Raw genomic sequence first — 17,338 nt, 5'->3', positions numbered from 1 at the left:
TCCCCAGCTGGGCTCGGTGCCCCAGCCCGGGCTGGCTGCAGGCGATGTGATGCACACCCCAGGGCATGGAGAAAAATGTTTTCCACCTAATCTTGTTACTGTGACAACAGCAGGGAAACCTTTTAAAGTGAAAAATATGATTTTTTAAAGAGATAGCTGTGCCCCTTCAACTTCGTGTAACAAATGCCATCTATAGTGCCTACTGCCTGTCTTGCAGTGGACTTGTGTGCTTGGTGGCAGTCCTGTGGCACAGCTCTGGGGTTCCCAGGACATCTCTGGATCCTTCTCAAATAGAAATGTATTGGCTAGGAGAGATGCAGTTCAAGGGCTACTTTTTTTTTCTTTTTTCTTTTTTTTTTTCTCTTTTTCTCCCTCTTTCCAGCCTACCTGCTCCTTTTGTCTGCATCTCTTCCTTTCACTTCTCATTTCCCAGCTCCTTCCCCTGGCTCTCCTCTTCTAACACACTTTTCTGCTTGCTTTTCCTGAGAAATTGGCGTTCCCCAGCTGTCCATTTTAAGCTGCTGTTGCTCACAGCTTCATGTTGCTGGCAGTGGTTCTCCCACCTCCTTCCCCAGCGCACAGCCAGGCAGCATTTCCCACATCCCAAACCCCGGCAGCACCAGCCACTGCTGCTTTCGTGCAGGTCGAGCATCTTCCCTGCAGCCCAGACCCCGAGGTCTTGCAGGCAGCAGCAGCCTAAGAAACCACAGGTGCTCCAAGTGTTGCTGCTTGCCCCTCAGGAGTCCCACATATAAATCCTCGTGGTTGCTAGAAAATGGGCTGGAAGCAGCCAGTAGTCACCTCTTGGCCAGAAACCTGGAATTATTAGCCAGTGGAGAGAGGAGGGGGAGAAATCTATGTGTATGCATGCTAAAATATATATTAAATATATTAAAGCAGCATCCTTGTGTTCTCTTGGGCTCCTTTCTTGCTGTCCCAGGAGGGCTGCCCTTTCCATATCAGGCATTTTGCTTTGCTCCCAGCCACCCAAAATGATGAAGAGCAGCTGTGGAACTGAAAGGGGAGCCTTCGTTCTGCCCTGCCCAAGCAGCTTGTGGGTGTGGGGATGACGCTTCCCAGGTTTGTTTCCTCCAGGCTGGTGGCACGGCTGAGTGATGAAGATGTTGGTTTTTATTTGAAGCCCTTAATTCTGTGGAGACTGAGCGCTTATTTCTTGGGATCACCAGGGAAAAGTTCTATTTTCCCAGTGGGGTGGAAATTTCAAGCTCAGAAGCTGAAACACTGTAATCTTCCAGCATCCTTAAAACGGGATTTCTCCTGGTGGTGCAGGTGGGATCAGGACACATTTGGGAGTGAGAGGCCCGGGTCTTTTTCTAGGGCCACCCTGTGATTTTGGGAGAAGATGGCATGTCACTGTGCTGCTGGGCAGAAAGCAGTTTTACGTTTGGCTCTTGCTGTGTGTCTCTGTGATGCAGTCTGCCTTCATTTCCTCCATTTTTCAGTGACTGGGGCTTCTGAGGGGTTGCAGGAGGCTCTGTAGGAAGGAATCCCTGGTCTCTTACAGAGTAAGGACTTAGAGGCATTGCTGGGGTGCTGCCTGGGTCCGTTCTGCCCAAATTGTGTCCCAGTCAGCATCCCATGGGACGGATGTTGTTTGCTTGAGCATCTGTGGTTGGGTCCGGATCAGCTGAGCTTAATCTGCAGGTTTTATTTCTAATTTCTTAGGGAGTACAGCAGTGGGAGCAACAAGAAGATGGGCAAGGGAGGATGCGTGAACCATGGCTTAAAAATAATAATAAAAAAGAATACAGGAAAAAATATGCTTTTTTGGGGGGGCTCAGGGGCTCGTGTGCTTCCTGTCAGGTGGGAGGGGATCCCCAGGGGCCCAGTTCCAGCAGCAGCAGCACCGACCTGGCTGGTCCCCGGGCGGAGGAGCCGCTGCCCTTTGTCCCCTGCAGTGGCAGTGGACTTTGGCAGCGGCGCCTGGGGAGCGGAAGAAGGGCCCCAGCGGCCTCCCAGCAGGTGTGTGCGGCTCTGGGGGGTCCGAAAATGGGGGGGGAACCCCAGTGATGGGCACCTGCCCACTTGCACCGGGGCAAGGGGAGGTTAGTTAGGTGGAACCCTTTTTTCACCTCTGTTCGGACATGAAATGACCCCAAAATGCCTTAAATTTTGAGCGTGAGGGGCACTGCTTGTAGTATGGCATGTACAGCACGGGGTTTTACCCTCTTGTTGTGGAGGGGAGCGGGTTTTCCCCCCCTGCGTGGGGCAGCAGTGCCCTGGGGTGCTTTGGAGGCTGGCCAGGAGGATGCTGCCTGGCTGCAGGCTGCTCGCAGTGATGGCCGTGTTCATCCCGATGTTTTATGGGAAGCTTCACGGGGAGCCAAAAGGGGAAATCAATGCTTTATCTTGCCTCTGCTATGGGTATTTTGGAAACAGGATGGCAGGCTTGCAGGTGGGTGGGCAGAAGGTGGCCACAGGCTTCAGAGGAGGCTTAGTGGTGGGTGAGAAGCCCTTGTTGAAGCCCTTTGTCATTCATCTTGTTGCTCTCAGGCCTCCAAAGCCCCTTGGATCTTCTGCATGGAGCCCTGGCCCCCCCTGAGGCCACCCCTGCCTTGGCAGGGTCGCGCAGCCCGGGGCGAGAAGTGGTCTGTGTGGGCAGAGGGCCACCATGGGCCACCTCCTCGGTGGCCTGTCCTCCACACAGGTCTCCCACCTCGTCCCGGCTCCTGGGAGCAGGGCCACCCCCCCGGCAGGGACACGCGCCGCCCGGCATCCCGGGCAGAGAGCTACGAGAGCGGCCACCCCTTCAGGCCCTACTCCAGGTAGGAGGCGTGTGGCTTTTAGCATGGCTCGTGCTGAGCCCCTTCTCATCCCTCCACCTCATTAACGATTTTTCTGGAAGGTTCGGTGAAACCTTCTTGGCAGAGAAGCTGCTTTTTGTCTCCAAAAGGTCTACCCTAAAGGTCCCATCCCTGGATGGGGCCGGGGGCTGGCGTGGTGTCCTTTCCCAGCTCCACGCCTTGTGTTGCTCCAGGCAAGGACATGAAGACCCCCACTGGCAGTACCCAGCGGCCACCTACGGGGACAACCACGCTTACCAAAGCCACCAGCGGCAGCCTGCGGCCTGGCAGGGTGACAGAGGTACCCCCTCCTCCTCTGGGTCTGGGGACAGACCTCTGGCTTGCAGAAGGAGGTGATATTTTCTCCGGGATGGGATGTTCTCCTGGGACTTGCACACCTCCAGGGCTTTCTCCTGCCCATGCTCACAGGGCAACAGTGCTGTTCCCCCTGGGCTGTGCTGCCCTAAATTTACATTTGGGAGCTGGGCATGTTTAATGCGTCCCAAGGGAGCATTTAATTTTGACCTGCATGTCTCAAAATCTGCATCGTGCCTGGGTGCAGGCTGAGCGTGGGGATGCTAATGTGGTCAGGGTGGCTGGTACCTCATTTCTGCTGCATTTCTGGGCTGAAGAAAAGGGGAGGCAGGAAAGAAGGAAGGGTGCTGTTGGCAAATGTGCACAAGGCTTCCTCAGACCTCCGACTTGCCAGGCGAATTTGGAAGCAAATGGAGTGCGTGCAGCAAATTGCCCAGCTCCTTGCTTTGCTTTTTTTAACTCCACGACGGCTTGCTGCTCTGGGGGGCAACGCGAAATCTTGTTTCCCTCTCTAGACTTGAGGCAGGGCGAGCCCTACAGCAAGAGCAGCACCTACCGGGACCAGCACTACCACAGGGGCTACCACCCCAACCTGGCCACCAGCCCCCCTGGGCAGGACAGGTGAGGGGGTGCTTGGGCTGTGGCTCGTCCCTTCACACAAACCAGCAGGTTTGTGGCTGGTCCCAAAATCTCCAGCACCAAGAGCGTCTCCTTTTGCTCCCTCCTGCAGGTCCCAGAGCTACGACGTGTACAAGGAGGGCTCCAGGCGGTCGTGGGCAGGGGGGGAGGCCATCGGCCAGCCCCGAGAGGTAACCCCAGGATGGGCAGGGATGGGGGGGAAAGGCTTGGAGCTCTCCCAGGGATTTCGGGAGCCATCCTGTGCTCCTCCTCCAGCTGGGAGAGGATGAGGAGAAAAGGGCTGCTTTGCTATGTTACGCTTGCTGCTAAACGTTTTATCTGGAGGTTATTAGGATTTATGAAATCTGTCTGCTGGGCTGGTGAATCTAGGATGCTGAAGGGCTTGAGCTGCTAGGACAGCAATCAGCTGTGCTCCTGCCGCCCCAGGTGAGCGGTGGAGCCCCTAGTTTCTCAGCCAGGTTCATGTCTTCTCCCCTCCTCGCCGTGCCGCGGGCCAGCCCAGCCTGCTCCTGCAGTACCGCGAGTCAGGGCTCAGCTCCAGTGGCTACGAGCTCAGCCAGTACATCCGCGACGGAGCCGACCACTGCGACACCGCGTTTTCGGAGAGCTGGAGCCCAGCGCAGGGAGGTGAGGACACGTCAACAAATGGCTGCTTCAGGAGGTTTGCTGTCCTGTGGCGTGGGCCTTTGCTGGAGGTGATCCTGCTGGGTGCGAGGAGCTGCCACCCATTTGTCTTCTGCTTTAGGCGGCGGTCCCTGTGTGGGGGGCCACTGGAGCGTTGCTCGAGTTGGGGGGCCAGGAAGGGAGCTGGTCACCTCACCATGGAGGTGGTGGTGTGGGGTCAGGGTGGGGGGACTCACGCTGGCTTGTATTGTTGCAGGGGGGCCCTCGGTGTCTGGCCTGGCACCCCCCAAGTTCTCGCTGCCGCACAGGGCGGTGTGCTTTGGGGCTGGAGGGCAGCTGGTGCTGGTGTGTCCCCACAGCCCTGCCGAGGGGCAGCGGCCCCTGGTCGAGCTGCACAGCCTGGAGGTACGCCCCAGCTCCCAAATCCACCCGCGGTTCCCTCCCTGGAGCTGCCCCTTCCACCCCTTTCCTCACCCAAGCGGCCTCCTCAGCGGCCTTCCCGACCCCCTGCTCCATCTCATCTCCAGCCCTCATGGCCTCCTGGGCCTCGTTGTGCCAGCCCGTACCTGGGCATCACTCTCAGCCTTTGGACCCATCTCCTGCTCCTTTGGCTCCACAACCCTCGTGTTGTCCATGGCCTGCTCACAGCGATCCCCTTCCCTTGGGGTGGATGTGGTCCGTACCTCTCTGAGGGACAGATCTGCCTACCTTTCCGAGGTCCTTCTATATGGAGGCCATACCCATTCCCTGAGTCCACCACAACACTTCCCCCTCCTTTCTTGCCTCCCAGAGGAGGCAGGTGCCATCTCAAGGACCATCCTGGCCATAAGGCCTCACATGATGGTTTAGTGTCCATGCTGTGGGGTTACCTTAACAAGGCACAGAGGATGGGTTCACCTGGGCCAAGGCACTGACTTTCAGCTAGCCCAGTGAAAGCAGGCCTCCTTACTGGAGCCCAGCTGCTGAATTTGTTGCTGTTTTTTAGGTAATCCTTCACGGCACAAAAGAGCAGGAGGAGCTGCAGGCCTTCCCAGGGCCCCTGGCCAGGTATGGACTTGGTGGATCCCAGAGCCACGTCCTGTGCTGGCACAAGCCCAAGGCAGGCTCCAGAGCCCCCCTGGTTTTGGGAGATGATGTGTGCAAGAGCCAAGTCTGGGCTGGGATGGGGAGCCTGGGGATGAATCTTAGTGTGTTGCACCAGGCAATTCTCCTGGTCACACCAGCATGCAAAAGGAGAAAAAACTTTTACTGAGCAAAAGCTGCAGGTGCTCAGCAACTGTGTGGAAGATCTGGAGGTCCCTCTCCTCTGGCTGACGTTCCCCGTGTCTCTCAGCCACCCCTTCCGTACGACTGTCAGATTTTTCTCTTTGTAAGACAGAGTAGCACTGCCTGGTTTGCACACAGCTTAAAGGTTCTGCCTCTGTCAGACCCTAAGCGTATATATGGTCACAACCGTGTCTTTTGCCCTGCACTGTGGCAGTTAATCAAATAAAAGATACTGCCTGTGTGTGTGCCTGCTCCTACAGCCCTGGACATCCACGTCTGTGACAGCATTGCACCTAGAAGCAGTGGGGGATCTTTCTGGGTAGATTGGGGAACAGGCTATTAGTAGGGCAGAGGGTGTGAGATGCCTTCAGCACCCCCAAAACACAGAAATTTGCAAAGAGTCATCAAAATGACCAAATTTGTTAAGCATTTTTGAGCTTAGTGGGGTCAATGCAGTATGTTTCTTTGACTGCTTAGGATCTTCTCTTTTCTGTCTCTTGCTTCTTTGAATCTTTGGCATCCCTGTCTGTGAACCTGGGGGCGCTTTGATTCTTAATGATGTCCTAGATTGCTTTCCCTTGGGTTTCTTTTGATGCCTTTGTTTGCTGCCGTAGGGAAGATCTGCACAAGGTGGATGTGATGACATTTTGCCAGCAGAAGATAGCCACAAGCTGTGATCTTTCAACACAAAGAGGCAGAGATTCAGCTCTTCTCTGGAAACTCCTGGTCCTCCTCTGCCGGCAGAACGGGGTAGGTACTGACCCTTTTGATCTTTGTGGTGAGACAAGTGAGAACCTTTATGTGTCTCTTGATCCAGTGGCTGCTTTAGGGGAAAGCTAAAACCATCCCATTCCCAATTTGGTGTCAATCACTGTGGTACTGCCTGGGTATCTGGAGCAAAACCCTTCTGCATTGCTTCTCGTCCTTGTGAACCACCAGCAGCCCAATGCAACGGCAGCTCTGTTGCAAGGAGATGAATCCCTTAATCCAACAAAATCTACCACATCTAGTCTGTGGCTGCTTGTTGGAAGTGGGTGAACAAGATCTTCAGAGCTGTGATGGTCTTGGGACTGGTGCTGGCTCCTTTACCCCCCCAGCTGCATGCTGGTGGCCAAGGCTGGTCTTGCTGGGAAGAGTTTTTGGGCATTGAGCTGGAAGTGGTGTTGGGCGGCCTCCACAGGCCTTGTTCCTCCATTCCCCACCTTCCCTTCCACAGTCCATGGTGGGCTCAGACGTGGCCGAGCTGTTGATGCAAGACCGCAGGCACCAGGAGAAGTACAAGAGGCAAAACCCCATGGAGAACCCAACCAGCCTGGTGGAGGATGAGTGGCGCCAGCCAGGGACGCTGGACCTCATTACAGGAGAGGTCCCTCCCGTCGTGGAGACACAAGCGCAGATAGTGGAGAAGTTCACCAAGCTCCTCTACTACGGCAGAAAGAAAGTGAGTTGTGAGCAGGACCCGGGATGTAGGGGGGACTTTTTTGTTGGTCCCATTGGCCTCTCCAGGCAGGTTTGAAGGGGGGGTCAGGAAGTATCTTGTGGTTGCAGGATTGGCTCTTCAAGTTGTGTTTGTGCAATAGTTGTCATTGTTGTGGAAGTCAGAAAGCTAAATAGGGCTTTGTGAATGTTTTTTGGAGGGTAATTAGTTAAACCTCAGGGACTACGCTGGGTTTTTCTCCGAGCCGGATGAGCAGAGGAGGAGAGCAGGGAACTGGAGTGAGCGCAGACCCCTTACCCCTCTGCCTTGGCTGCAGGATGCCCTGCTCTGGGCCATGAGAAACCAGCTGTGGGGCCATGCCCTCTTCCTCTCCAGCAAGATGGACCCGCGGACCTACAGCTGGGTGCTCGCAGGGTAAGTGGGGGAGTTCAAGCAAGGTGAGCTGCTGGCGATGGGCTTTGTGAGCAGGTGTCCCCCTGGGTGTCCCCCTGGGTGCTCTCCGCCCCGAGGCACTGAAACAGAGGACCTTTCAGAGGAGCCAAAAGGGAGAGGAGAGCACCTGTCCAGGTGGGGCTGAGTCCTTCAGGCTTCCTGATGGGCAGCAGAAACCAACCGGAGGGCCGGGAAGCAGAAGGAAAGCTGTTCCCCAGAGACGTTGGGGGGATTTATTCCAAGGGCTTTGCTTTGCTCTAGCTGCAGGTGGGCAAAGGCTGGGGTAGGGGTAGCTGAGCCATCTCTGCCAGCATCCAGCCCAGGCTGAGCTGTTCATCCTACTCGTGTGAGCATTTTCTGGTGGAATTAATATACTTAGGCTGGATTGGGTTGATCCCTTCAGGGAGGGTTAAGCAAAAATTTTCTCTTGCGCATCCGGAATCCTTTTAAGAAGGTTTTATCCAGCATTGTCCTTGAGACTTGCCTGCTCCGGAGGCAGCACAGCTCACCAGCCTGGTGGGGCTTGCTCTCCTTTCTGCCTTGCCTTCAGCAGCAAAACAAAGCCTCCCAGGACACTGCTTTGCTGCAGCCTCTGGGACGTGCCCTAGGGGGTGTGTGAGAGTTTTGGGGTGCCGGCACAGCATCCCCATCTCTGCTGTCTCCTCGCAGGTTCACCAGCACACTGGCCACCAACGACCCGCTGCAGACCCTCTTCCAGCTCATGTCGGGAAGGATCCCACAGGTGGCACAGGTCCGTGAGCCTGTCCTGGCCTGTGCTGTCACCCACCGGGGACACCTGCCTGGTGGTGACCGCCTCATCTCACCTGGGCTTTCCTCTCCCTCCAGAGCTGTGGGGATGCCAAGTGGGGAGACTGGAGGCCCCACCTGGCCGTGCTGCTGTCCAACAAGGTGGGAGACATGGAGCTGAACCACCGGGCCATCATCACCATGGGGGACAGCTTGGGTGAGCTGAGGCCCCGATGCTACGTGCACCCCTTTCTGGGAGCTGCTTGGTTAGCTGCTCTTCTGGAGACGCCTGGGATTTTCAGGCGAGCTTGAAGGCCTTCAAAGCAGCGCCGAGCTGGTGTTGCTTGCTTGCCAGGGCTGAGTATCTGTCTGCCTTCCCCCAGCTGCCCGGGGAGCCGTGGAGGCAGCTCACTTCTGCTACCTGATGGCAGATATTCCTTTTGGTTACTTCGGGGTGAAGGCAGACCGCATGGCGCTGCTGGGCAGCAGCCACCGGTGAGTCAGCCCGGTCCCACCATAGCTTCATCTCCCCTCTCTTCCTCATCCCCGGGGTTTCTCCCACAAAACCGAAGCCTGTTTGGGGGGGATTTTATTGCCCTTAATGCCAGCTGTGCTCTGGGCGCCTCCAGTTGCAGGCTGGCACCGTGGCAGAGCTGTGGCCCTGCAGTTTGGGATGGAGAACCTCTCTCCTATGCCCTGAGCACCCCTCTCCCCTCTGCCCCACAGGCAGGCATTTGCCCAGTTCGCCAGCACGGAGGCCATCCAGCGCATGGAAATCTTTGAGTATTGCCAGCAGCTGCGGCAGCCCAAATCCTTCCTGCTCCCCTTCCAGGTAGTGAGGGCAAGCAAACATGGATGCTGCTCAGACCTGCCCTAAGGCATCCCATAAGCATCCCCCAGCCCTGCTGGAGCTGAGGGCAGGGGCTGCTCTCCACAACTTGGCCCCTTGCAGTTTGTTGGGGTTGATGGTGGGGCTGCGGTGGCCAAGGGGCTGCTCCAAGGCAGGGTTTTGGGTTTTGAGGACTGGCAGATGTGAGCATCCCCTCGCTCCTGCCCTATGACCGCTGCTCTCCCAAGGTGTACAAGCTCCTCTACGCCTCTCGCCTGGCTGACCATGGGCTCCCAGCCCAGGCCCTGACCTACTGCGAGCACATTGCCACCGTGCTCCTGGGACAGGATCCGGCCAGCCACCCCGTCCTGGCCCAGCAGCTGGTGAAGGTGAGTCTTGTGTCCCTGCTGCGCAGATCCCGGGTGGGGGCATCGCTGGGGTTCCTGCCAAGTCTGGGACTTCACCTGGGTGCCTGCACACATTGATGGTATCACCTGGCAAACAGGGATGGAGTTGTTTAGAGGCCAAGGGTGCTTTCTGTTGTGGAGGTTTTGAACTTTTAAATAGCCCAGACTGTTAGATTTGCTTTTGAGAAGCTGCAATCCACAGGGCGCTTGACGTTTCCTCCCCAGAACATCATCTCATGGTTGGATTTTCTGGCTGGGGACTCTTCTGGGCTGGCAGTGGATGGGAGCATGTCCCTGTTTGCAGCTCAGAGCTTCTTTCCTGCAAAACCATGGTCTCATGCTCATGGTGAGCTGGGAGGTGCCTATGGCACATATGAGGTGCTGGTGCTTGCACATCACCCCTTTTTGGTGACAGCGTTGCAGCTTGAACTGGAAATCCCCCATCCCATGCTGGGGCACGGTGCACGTCAGTGTCCCATGTCCCCAGGGGCAGGTTGCACATCTTCCCGTGGCAGTCCTCTGCAGGGTGAGATGGGGAGAATGGGGTGCAGGATGCTGCAGGAATGGCATCCAGCCCCAAAACTCGGCATTGTGCATCACACCCCCCTCACACACCGTTGTCGAAACCTATTTACTGTCTAACAGCCTCTCAGATCTGCAGTTCTGCTGGGGATAATGCTTCTCCTGGGAGAAAACACTTTCATCTGAAAAACCAGTGCATTCGTAGACACTCTTGTCTTTGATGTTTTAGACTGTGTTACAAATTATGATACACATTAGTGTTTGATTAAGACTTCCCCTCTTTTGAAGCTGGGGACGATATACAACCAGGTGCTGGTTCATTAATATTGGATCAAAGTGCACATTAGCTTTTGGATTAAACATTCCCCCCGTTTAGGAGTAATCATGCTTATAATTTCCTCTTTCCTGCAATTGATTTAGGATGAGCACACGTGTGTTTGCACAAAGCCGGGACGGTGGGGTCCAGCCGGCCGCGCTGGGTGGCTCCACGGCTGGTCCCTGTCCCCAGGACGGGTCCCATCTCACTGTCACCTGGTGGTGGTGGGAGCTGGGTTTGTGCTGGTTTAGGCTCCATTTCTAACATCTTTGGGATTAGGAAGAAGCAGCTGATGTGGACTTGGTGCAGGGTGGGGGGGTGAGGTCTGCAGGGTGGCCCTTGGGGTGGCAGCCTTCGAAGGAGCATAAATCAGTGCCAGGTGGGGAAATGGAGCTGGGAGAGAGCTCGACAAGTCCCCAGACAGAGGGTCGATAACAGTAAGAACAGACTGGACGAAGAGCTGTGCTTTGGGTGTTGTTTCCCCTCGACCTTCTGTCTTGAAACTGGATCCAGGTCTAAGCAGGAGTCCCGGGTCATTCAGACGGCTTCGGCTGGGGTGGCATGGACCCTACTCGTGCTGGAGAAATGAAACGTGCAGCAGCAATGCTGCAGAGAGGGACCTGGGGGAGACAGCGGAGCACGGAAAAAATATTGAGCAGTAAAATGATAACAGGATGCTGCTGAAAAAAAAAAAAGCCAATGTTATCATGTTATTCTGGGCTGTGAGAGCAAGAATGGCATGTGTGAGACAAGGAGGTGATAATCCCCCGTGCTCAGGGGTCTCAGCTGGGGCACTGTGCCCCATTTTGGATGCTGTGCTCAGGGACAGTGCCAGATTGGAGCCAGTGATGAAGAGAAGAGCTCGGGTGATAAGAGGTGGAGGGGAAAATGACCTCAGGGTTATTTTCTGCAGGCAAGATAAGCTGGCGGAGGAAGGGGGCACGGGGGGATGTGATAAGGGTTCTCCAGTGTGCAGGAGGTTGATTTTAGGGGCTGGTGCCTGGCCATCCCTGCAGCATTTGCAGAGCAAGAATCAAGAGGCTTAGCTTGCAGTGGGGCAGATTTCACCTAGATATCAGGAAAATCCCCGTTGTCCCCGTCCCTGCAGCTGGCCGAGCGGCTGAAGCTCTGTGACCCGCTGCTGCTGGAGATGCCCGAGCAGGACCAGGCGCTGGAGCCAGAGTGGCTGCTGCAGCTCCGAGCCCACTGCCAGCACTGGGAGGTGAGGAGCAGCCCTGGGGTGCTCCCGGTCTCATCTCTTCTGGTGGTTTTGTGTCCCTCTGGCTTCCCCTTCTGCCTGCTTGCAATGGGGCACAGAGCCATGGGGGTGTTGGTATGGGGGTCTCCTTTAACTGAGCTTGTGCTTTGCTTCACGCTGGCTGCACGGTGTCCTCGGGCTTTGCCCTGTGCCCCCCTGTCCTCCTCTTTGTCACGTTTGTCCTCTGGCTCCCTGCAGGTGGAGGACAACCTCCCTCCAGAGGTGGCACCGACCCAGCCGGAGCTCTCCTGGGCTGCTGCGTCCACCCCAGGTACGGAAGGGGGACAGGACCAAAGGCTGCCTGCCTAATTACCTCACTGGGCCTAATTATCTCTGTGGGTGGGGAGGGTGCCGGTGGCACACATCTGTTGGGCATCCCATTGAGGAGAAGCCCAGCCGGGTGGCTCCTTGGTGGTGCCCCACAGCTACCTCCATCAGGAGGATGTTTGCTCCTGGCTGCCTGCTCGTACAGTTTTCTGGCGCCGAGGAGTGGCGGCGGAGACGCCAGCACTGATGGGTAGAGGATGAAGGCTGGAGCAGACAGGATAAAACAAGACAGATTTCTCCGAGCCATTTCTTCCTATCAGCTTTCCCTGCTGCTGCCAAATTCCCCTTCAAGGAGCTCTCCCAGGCAGTAAAAAGGATCATCAATCCTGATTGCCTCATGCTGCTATCAGGGCTGAGGCTATGATCGTCCCTCTCTGAAGAAAAAAATACATCGCAGGTATGATGGGATGGCTTCTCCGAGCCTGTGGCCGCCGCTGCTTGCTTGCTTTCCTTATGCCCAGCACTTTGCTTCATCGAGAAGGCTGTCCAGAACCAACCTTGGGACGGGAGGCTGCCTTGTTCTTCCTCATCAATGGACTGGTGTGCAGGGAAAGCTGGCTTGATGCTGAATTCATCCATCCTGCAAAGAAAAAGCCTGGATGAAGCCTGTTTGGGTGCAGAGGATTTGGCCCAGCGACCCAGTCCAAGGTCTGACCACAAAGTGTCCTCCCAAGTGCCACGCTGGGATGGGCATGGGCACAGCAGCCTCCCTGTGGCTTCCTCCTGGGCTTTCTCCAGCTGAACGTGGAGTCGAGTATCGGTGGTGCACTGGTCCCTTCTCCTTGCTGCAAGCATCTCCAGGCAGGTGCAGAGCCCTGAGCAGGCTGGGAGCAATGCCAGCAGGCCAAGTGAAGGACTTGGTAGAGCCTCATCCAAGAAGAAGTGTGGTCCTTCCCCTGGCGGGGTCTGGCTCATGCCTGGTGGCATCTCAGGGTGATGGGAGAGAAGATGCACCGTGAAGAGCACGTTTCTGCCCAGAGACACAGAGCTGGAGCAAGCGGTGTGCAGGAGGGACACGCGCCTTGGGGCATCCCTGGGACACGTGTCTAACATCAGGCAGAGCATCGCCTGCATGTGCTAAATAAAACCAACCCTCGCCACCTACTCAGCCTTCCCTTCAAACAAAAACCCACCCTCGAACAAATCTGCCTGAAGCAAGAAGCTCCCCCATGTGTGAGGCTGCAGCTGGAGAGCTGTGGGTCTTCACTCCCACTTGGGTTTGCAGCGAGAGGGGAAAAAAAAGGCTCGGGGCCCCACATTGCTTTCATCTGCTTTCAGCTGCTGGGCACGTGTTGCTCGCTCCTGGCCTCTACTTCGACAGTGTTCTTCTGGGCTTGTTTGCAACCTCAGGCAGGTTCCCAGGAGGTTTTCCACCATCAGTCACAGCCCACCTTCCTTGGAGCCTCTTGCTCCGTGCTCTGCCTCCTTCCTCGCCCACGTGTGGTCCCTGGGGTCTGTCCTCACCCTCGCAGCTCCTGCTGATGTATAATGGAGGAGGAGAAAACCCAGTGCAACAGCCCGATGGAATTGCAAACACTGGTCTGAGCTCTCGGATGTGTTTTGCAGGTGGAGAGCCCGACTACGAGCTGCCCCCGAGTGATGGCTACCAGCAGGAGCTGTGGCACCAGCCTGTCCCCCCTGTGCCACCACAGGGACCCAGTCCCCACCAGGATGTGTCCATCCAGCCCCTGGCACCTGCTGAAGTTGCAGTGTTGGGCACGGGACCGGCCACCTCTCCAGGAGGGCTTTCCTCTGAGCCCTCTCCGCAGGAGGTGCCACCAGCAGGTAGGCACCAGCCTGGCTTTTCTGCAGAAATGCCTGTCCCCAAGTCGTGGCAGTCAAGTGGGGTGTCAGTTGGGAAAATAGGGTCACCATGCACCCAAACAGTTTCCACCAGGACCATCACCTTGGTCACGTGGGTTGTCTTTCCTGCAAGGCATTGTCCAAAGCAGCAAGGGGCTTAAAAGACTTTCAACAGATGGGGCAGGAGCTTCCTGGGCTCAGCCCTGACCATGTCTTCTCCTTTGCTCCTTAGGAGATGCTGGAGAGCCCCAAGACACCCATGGGGTGCAGAAGCAGCCGTCCCTGCCAGCAGAGCCAGTGAGTTGGGGTGAGCGGTCAAACCGCAGTGCTTGGTGTTGAGATGGGGACGTGGGACTCATTGATTCCTCTCCTTCCACACCTTTGTTTCCATACCACACAGCACAGTGCCACCTGTCCCCTTAGGGAGAGCCGAGGGGTCATGGTGGCCCTCTCCAGCATCCTCCATCCCAAATCTGGGGCACCTGGCAGCACCTTCCCACCTGCCCTAAGGGACACAACAGGTCCCAGGGGACATTAACCATCAAGCCTGGTGTGGTGGTGGCCCCAGGCTGCTCTGGTCACACTTGGTGCTCCACAAGCACCATGTTACAGACCAGGTGGTCTCCGATGCCAGCAGGGGTTAAGCACGAGGGCTCGCTCGGTCTCGGAGAGCTCGACCATCTCCCAGGAGGAAGGCAGCCAGCTGTCTTCGGACAGCGCAGCCGAGGAGCCAGCAGCAGAGGTGACACCGGGTGAGGACAAGGTGAGCAAGCTGTAGCTGATGGGAAGCGTGGCTGTACTGTGCCTGGCTGCCCTCTCCCAGCCGTGCCTTGGACAAAATGTCTGTCTGGGTGTCAGCAGTACAAGGGGGAGCTGCAGGCACCGTCCTGCTCCCATCCATTGGGCTTGTAGCAGCCTCACCTGCTTGCCGCTTTGACTGTGAAACCTGTGCTTGCCAGAGCTCTGGATTCAGGTGGTTTGGCTGGTTTCGGTCGAAGCCCACTACAGAAGCCTCTCCCAAAGCCACGTCTGCTGCAGACTGCCCCACACCAGAACCACAGGTAGGAGGGACACAGGTGCAGCTATGAGGATGGGTGGTTCATTGCTCCCTGCATCCCTCCCCTCCATCCTTCAATCCTAGAAGTGAATCCTTTATTGAAAATAACTGTAAATACATGAAGCGTTACTGCTCTGGGAGGTGCCCCAAGCTCTGGGCAATCTCCCCAGAGACTGCTCACCCCAGCCAGCTGCCTTATAGCCCCCATAGTGGCTCTTCAGGGGGTGCAGGCTGGCACCCCAAACCGGAACGTGCAGGGCAAAGGCCTTCTCCACACACAGAGCCCCAAGCGGGTGGATGTGTTTCAGGAACGGATGTCACCATCCCCACCTGATGCTGCTCCTGCAGCTGGGACGAGTCCTTCAGCCTCCCCATTGCCTCCCTCCAGAAACCCCGGTAAGTGTGGCACGGGGCATTTCTGCCCCCTCCCTTTGGAATGCTGCTCCTTTTGTTTCTTTTAAGTATGTTTTTGAGTTGCATGCCTCAGAATCACCAAAAAGTCAAATCTCTTTGTTGCTACTGCAGTGTCCATTGACATGAAAGGCCCGTGGGATGTGGACAGTCACAAGGCTGGAGAGCAGGTGAGGGGAGGTGGGCGTAGTGGTGTCCAGCCACCCCTCTGCTTGGGGCAGCTCTGAAATCGGGGTTGACTGGTGTCTCTCCCTTCACCCACTGCAGCCTGGCTCCAAGCAACCACCGCTGGGGACAATCCCGCTTTTCAACCCTGCTGAGATCTCCCAGGTGAGAGCCTCCTTCTGGGCTGCTGCTTGACTGGGCGGGGGGGCAGCACCCTGACTTTTGGGCATAACAGAGGCGCGATTGTGGCCAGCCATCACACCTGTTCTGGGGGGCAGTGGGGACAAACCATGAATGTCTCTTCTTGTGCTTCCCCAGCTCACCGCCGCCCGACCCAGCCAGCCCAGGCTGCTCTCCCAACGCCGCTACCCCAACCCTTTGTGAGTGGAGGGGGCAATGCATGTGTATGGCTGTGAGAAACCAACAGCAGTTTGTGGAAAGCTTTGATATAAAATGGTGTTTGTGGTTTCTTTATTTATTTTTTTTTGGTGGGGGGTGGAGGGGGGGTAGGGGGGGGCAAGGGCGGATGACGCAAAATGTCTGGCTCTCCCCAGCTTCTGCCTGTAGGTTCTGAGGGTGTTGGGGGGTGTTTCTGTCATAAAATGGTGGGGGTGTTGGGGGTGATTCTGTCATCTGGGGGTGATAAAATGGTGGGGGAGGGGGGTTGAGGGGGTGTTTCTGTCATAAAAGCTTATGTGTGGGGCTTTTGGGGGGTGTTTAGATGTAGAGCTTAGGGATATGGTTTAGTGGGGACTGTTAGTGTTAGGTTAGAGGCTGGACTCGATGATCTTGAGGTCTCTTCCAACCTAGAAATTCTGTGATTCTGTTTCTGTCATAAAATATTGGGAGTGTGGGTTTTTGGGGGAGTTTCTGTCATAAAATGTTAGGTATGGCGGTTTTGGGGGCTGTTTCTGTCATAAAATGTTGGGGAGAGGGTTTTGGGGGAGTTTCTGTCATAAAACGTTAGGTATGGGTTTTTTGGGTGTGTTACTGTCATAAAATGTTAGTTTTTTTTTTTTTTTTTTTTGGGGGGGTGTTTTTGTCATAAAATGTTGGGGGTGTGGGTTTTGGGGGTGTTTCTGTCATAAAATGTTAGTTTTTTGGGGGGGGATGTTTCTGTCATAAAATGTTGGGGGTGTGGGTTTTGGGGGATGTTTCTGTCACAAAATGTTAGGTATGGGTTTTTTGGGTGTGTTACTGTCATAAAATGTTAATTGTTTTTTTTTTTTGGGGGGGGGGGGTGTTTCTGTCATAAAATGTTGGGGGTGTGGGTTTTGGGGGTGCTTCTGTCATAAAAGGTTTGTTTTTTTTGGGGGGGAGGTTTCTGTCATAAAATGTTGGAGGTGTGGGTTTTGGGTGTGTTTCTGTCATAAAATGTTAGGCATGAGGGTTTTGGGGGGTGTTTCAGTCATAAAATGTTACCCTGGCAACCGTTACCATGGGTTATACCAGGGCAATTGTGACTATGGAACCATTACCATGGCAACCATTACCACTGTAACCGTTACCACGGCAACTGTTACTATGGCAACCGTTACCATCCATCTCCTTTTCAAGGCCAATAGGGCCTGGGTCAAAAGGCACGTCCAGGTCACCAGGAGATGTAACAGCAAAAGCCTTCGATGGCTGTAGCAGCAGAGGGGCCCATGGCGTAGCAGTCAGATCAGTAAAGGAGCCCGCAGCTCCCTCACTGCCTGGCAAACCACACGTTTGTGACTGCGGTCCCACAGGGCTCTTTAAGGCCTCAGGGACTGCTCGCCAGGTGCCGAGCAATCCCGCCACTACCTTGTCGGTTTTAGTTGCAGAGTCCCACACCTTGACCTCAATTTGGTCCCGTATTTCAGGCTCATAAACTGTCCGATTGTTAACAAGGAGAATAAGCTGTAAGGTTACCAGGACAGTCTTTGTTCCTAAGGACGTATGATTCCCCGTAATGCGCAGCTGCTTACCAGCGAGGGGCAGTTGTGTGCGCGGCTCC

At 55.8% G+C, this 17,338-nt stretch overlaps 1 protein-coding gene across 3 annotated transcripts; it reads left to right on the top strand.

Annotated features, from left to right (window-relative positions):
* Window positions 1-1,300: 1,300 nt before the first annotated feature.
* Window positions 1,301-15,829, top strand: SEC16B (SEC16 homolog B, endoplasmic reticulum export factor). Of its 3 annotated transcripts, none has more exons than XM_068690548.1 (26): window positions 1,301-1,983; window positions 2,515-2,786; window positions 2,999-3,105; window positions 3,635-3,740; window positions 3,850-3,928; window positions 4,256-4,385; window positions 4,639-4,787; window positions 5,368-5,429; window positions 6,263-6,398; window positions 6,865-7,089; window positions 7,403-7,500; window positions 8,188-8,269; window positions 8,365-8,482; window positions 8,649-8,760; window positions 8,992-9,097; window positions 9,343-9,483; window positions 11,448-11,561; window positions 11,796-11,868; window positions 13,491-13,709; window positions 13,960-14,024; window positions 14,362-14,490; window positions 14,687-14,788; window positions 15,066-15,180; window positions 15,310-15,365; window positions 15,463-15,525; window positions 15,679-15,829. In XM_068690548.1, exons 1-26 carry the CDS (start codon window positions 1,729-1,731, stop codon window positions 15,742-15,744), a joined length of 3,180 nt encoding a protein of 1,059 aa, XP_068546649.1. In that variant the 5' UTR covers window positions 1,301-1,728; the 3' UTR covers window positions 15,745-15,829. The 3 variants fall into 3 exon arrangements, with proteins under 3 accessions (XP_068546649.1, XP_068546650.1, XP_068546651.1); XM_068690549.1 differs by having other exon boundaries at window positions 1,302-1,983; window positions 14,365-14,490; XM_068690550.1 differs by having other exon boundaries at window positions 1,303-1,983; window positions 15,093-15,180.
* Window positions 15,830-17,338: the final 1,509 nt, after the last annotated feature.

Source organism: Anas acuta, chromosome 8 (genome assembly GCF_963932015.1).
Source record: "Anas acuta chromosome 8, bAnaAcu1.1, whole genome shotgun sequence".
In the NCBI taxonomy this organism is placed as follows: Eukaryota; Metazoa; Chordata; class Aves; order Anseriformes; family Anatidae; genus Anas; species Anas acuta.
Note: the sequence above shows the minus strand (reverse complement) of the source record. Positions and strands in the feature narration are given on the sequence as shown.

Bases quoted from the DNA above. Each gene is read 5' to 3' on its own strand.
- SEC16B (XM_068690548.1), top strand. From the start codon at position 1,729: ATGCGTGAACCATGGCTTAAAAATAATAATAAAAAAGAATACAGGAAA. The intron at 7,090-7,402 runs GTGAGTTGTGAG...CCTTGGCTGCAG, and splicing joins TCTACTACGGCAGAAAGAAA to GATGCCCTGCTCTGGGCCAT. The intron at 8,483-8,648 runs GTGAGCTGAGGC...GCCTTCCCCCAG, and splicing joins CACCATGGGGGACAGCTTGG to CTGCCCGGGGAGCCGTGGAG.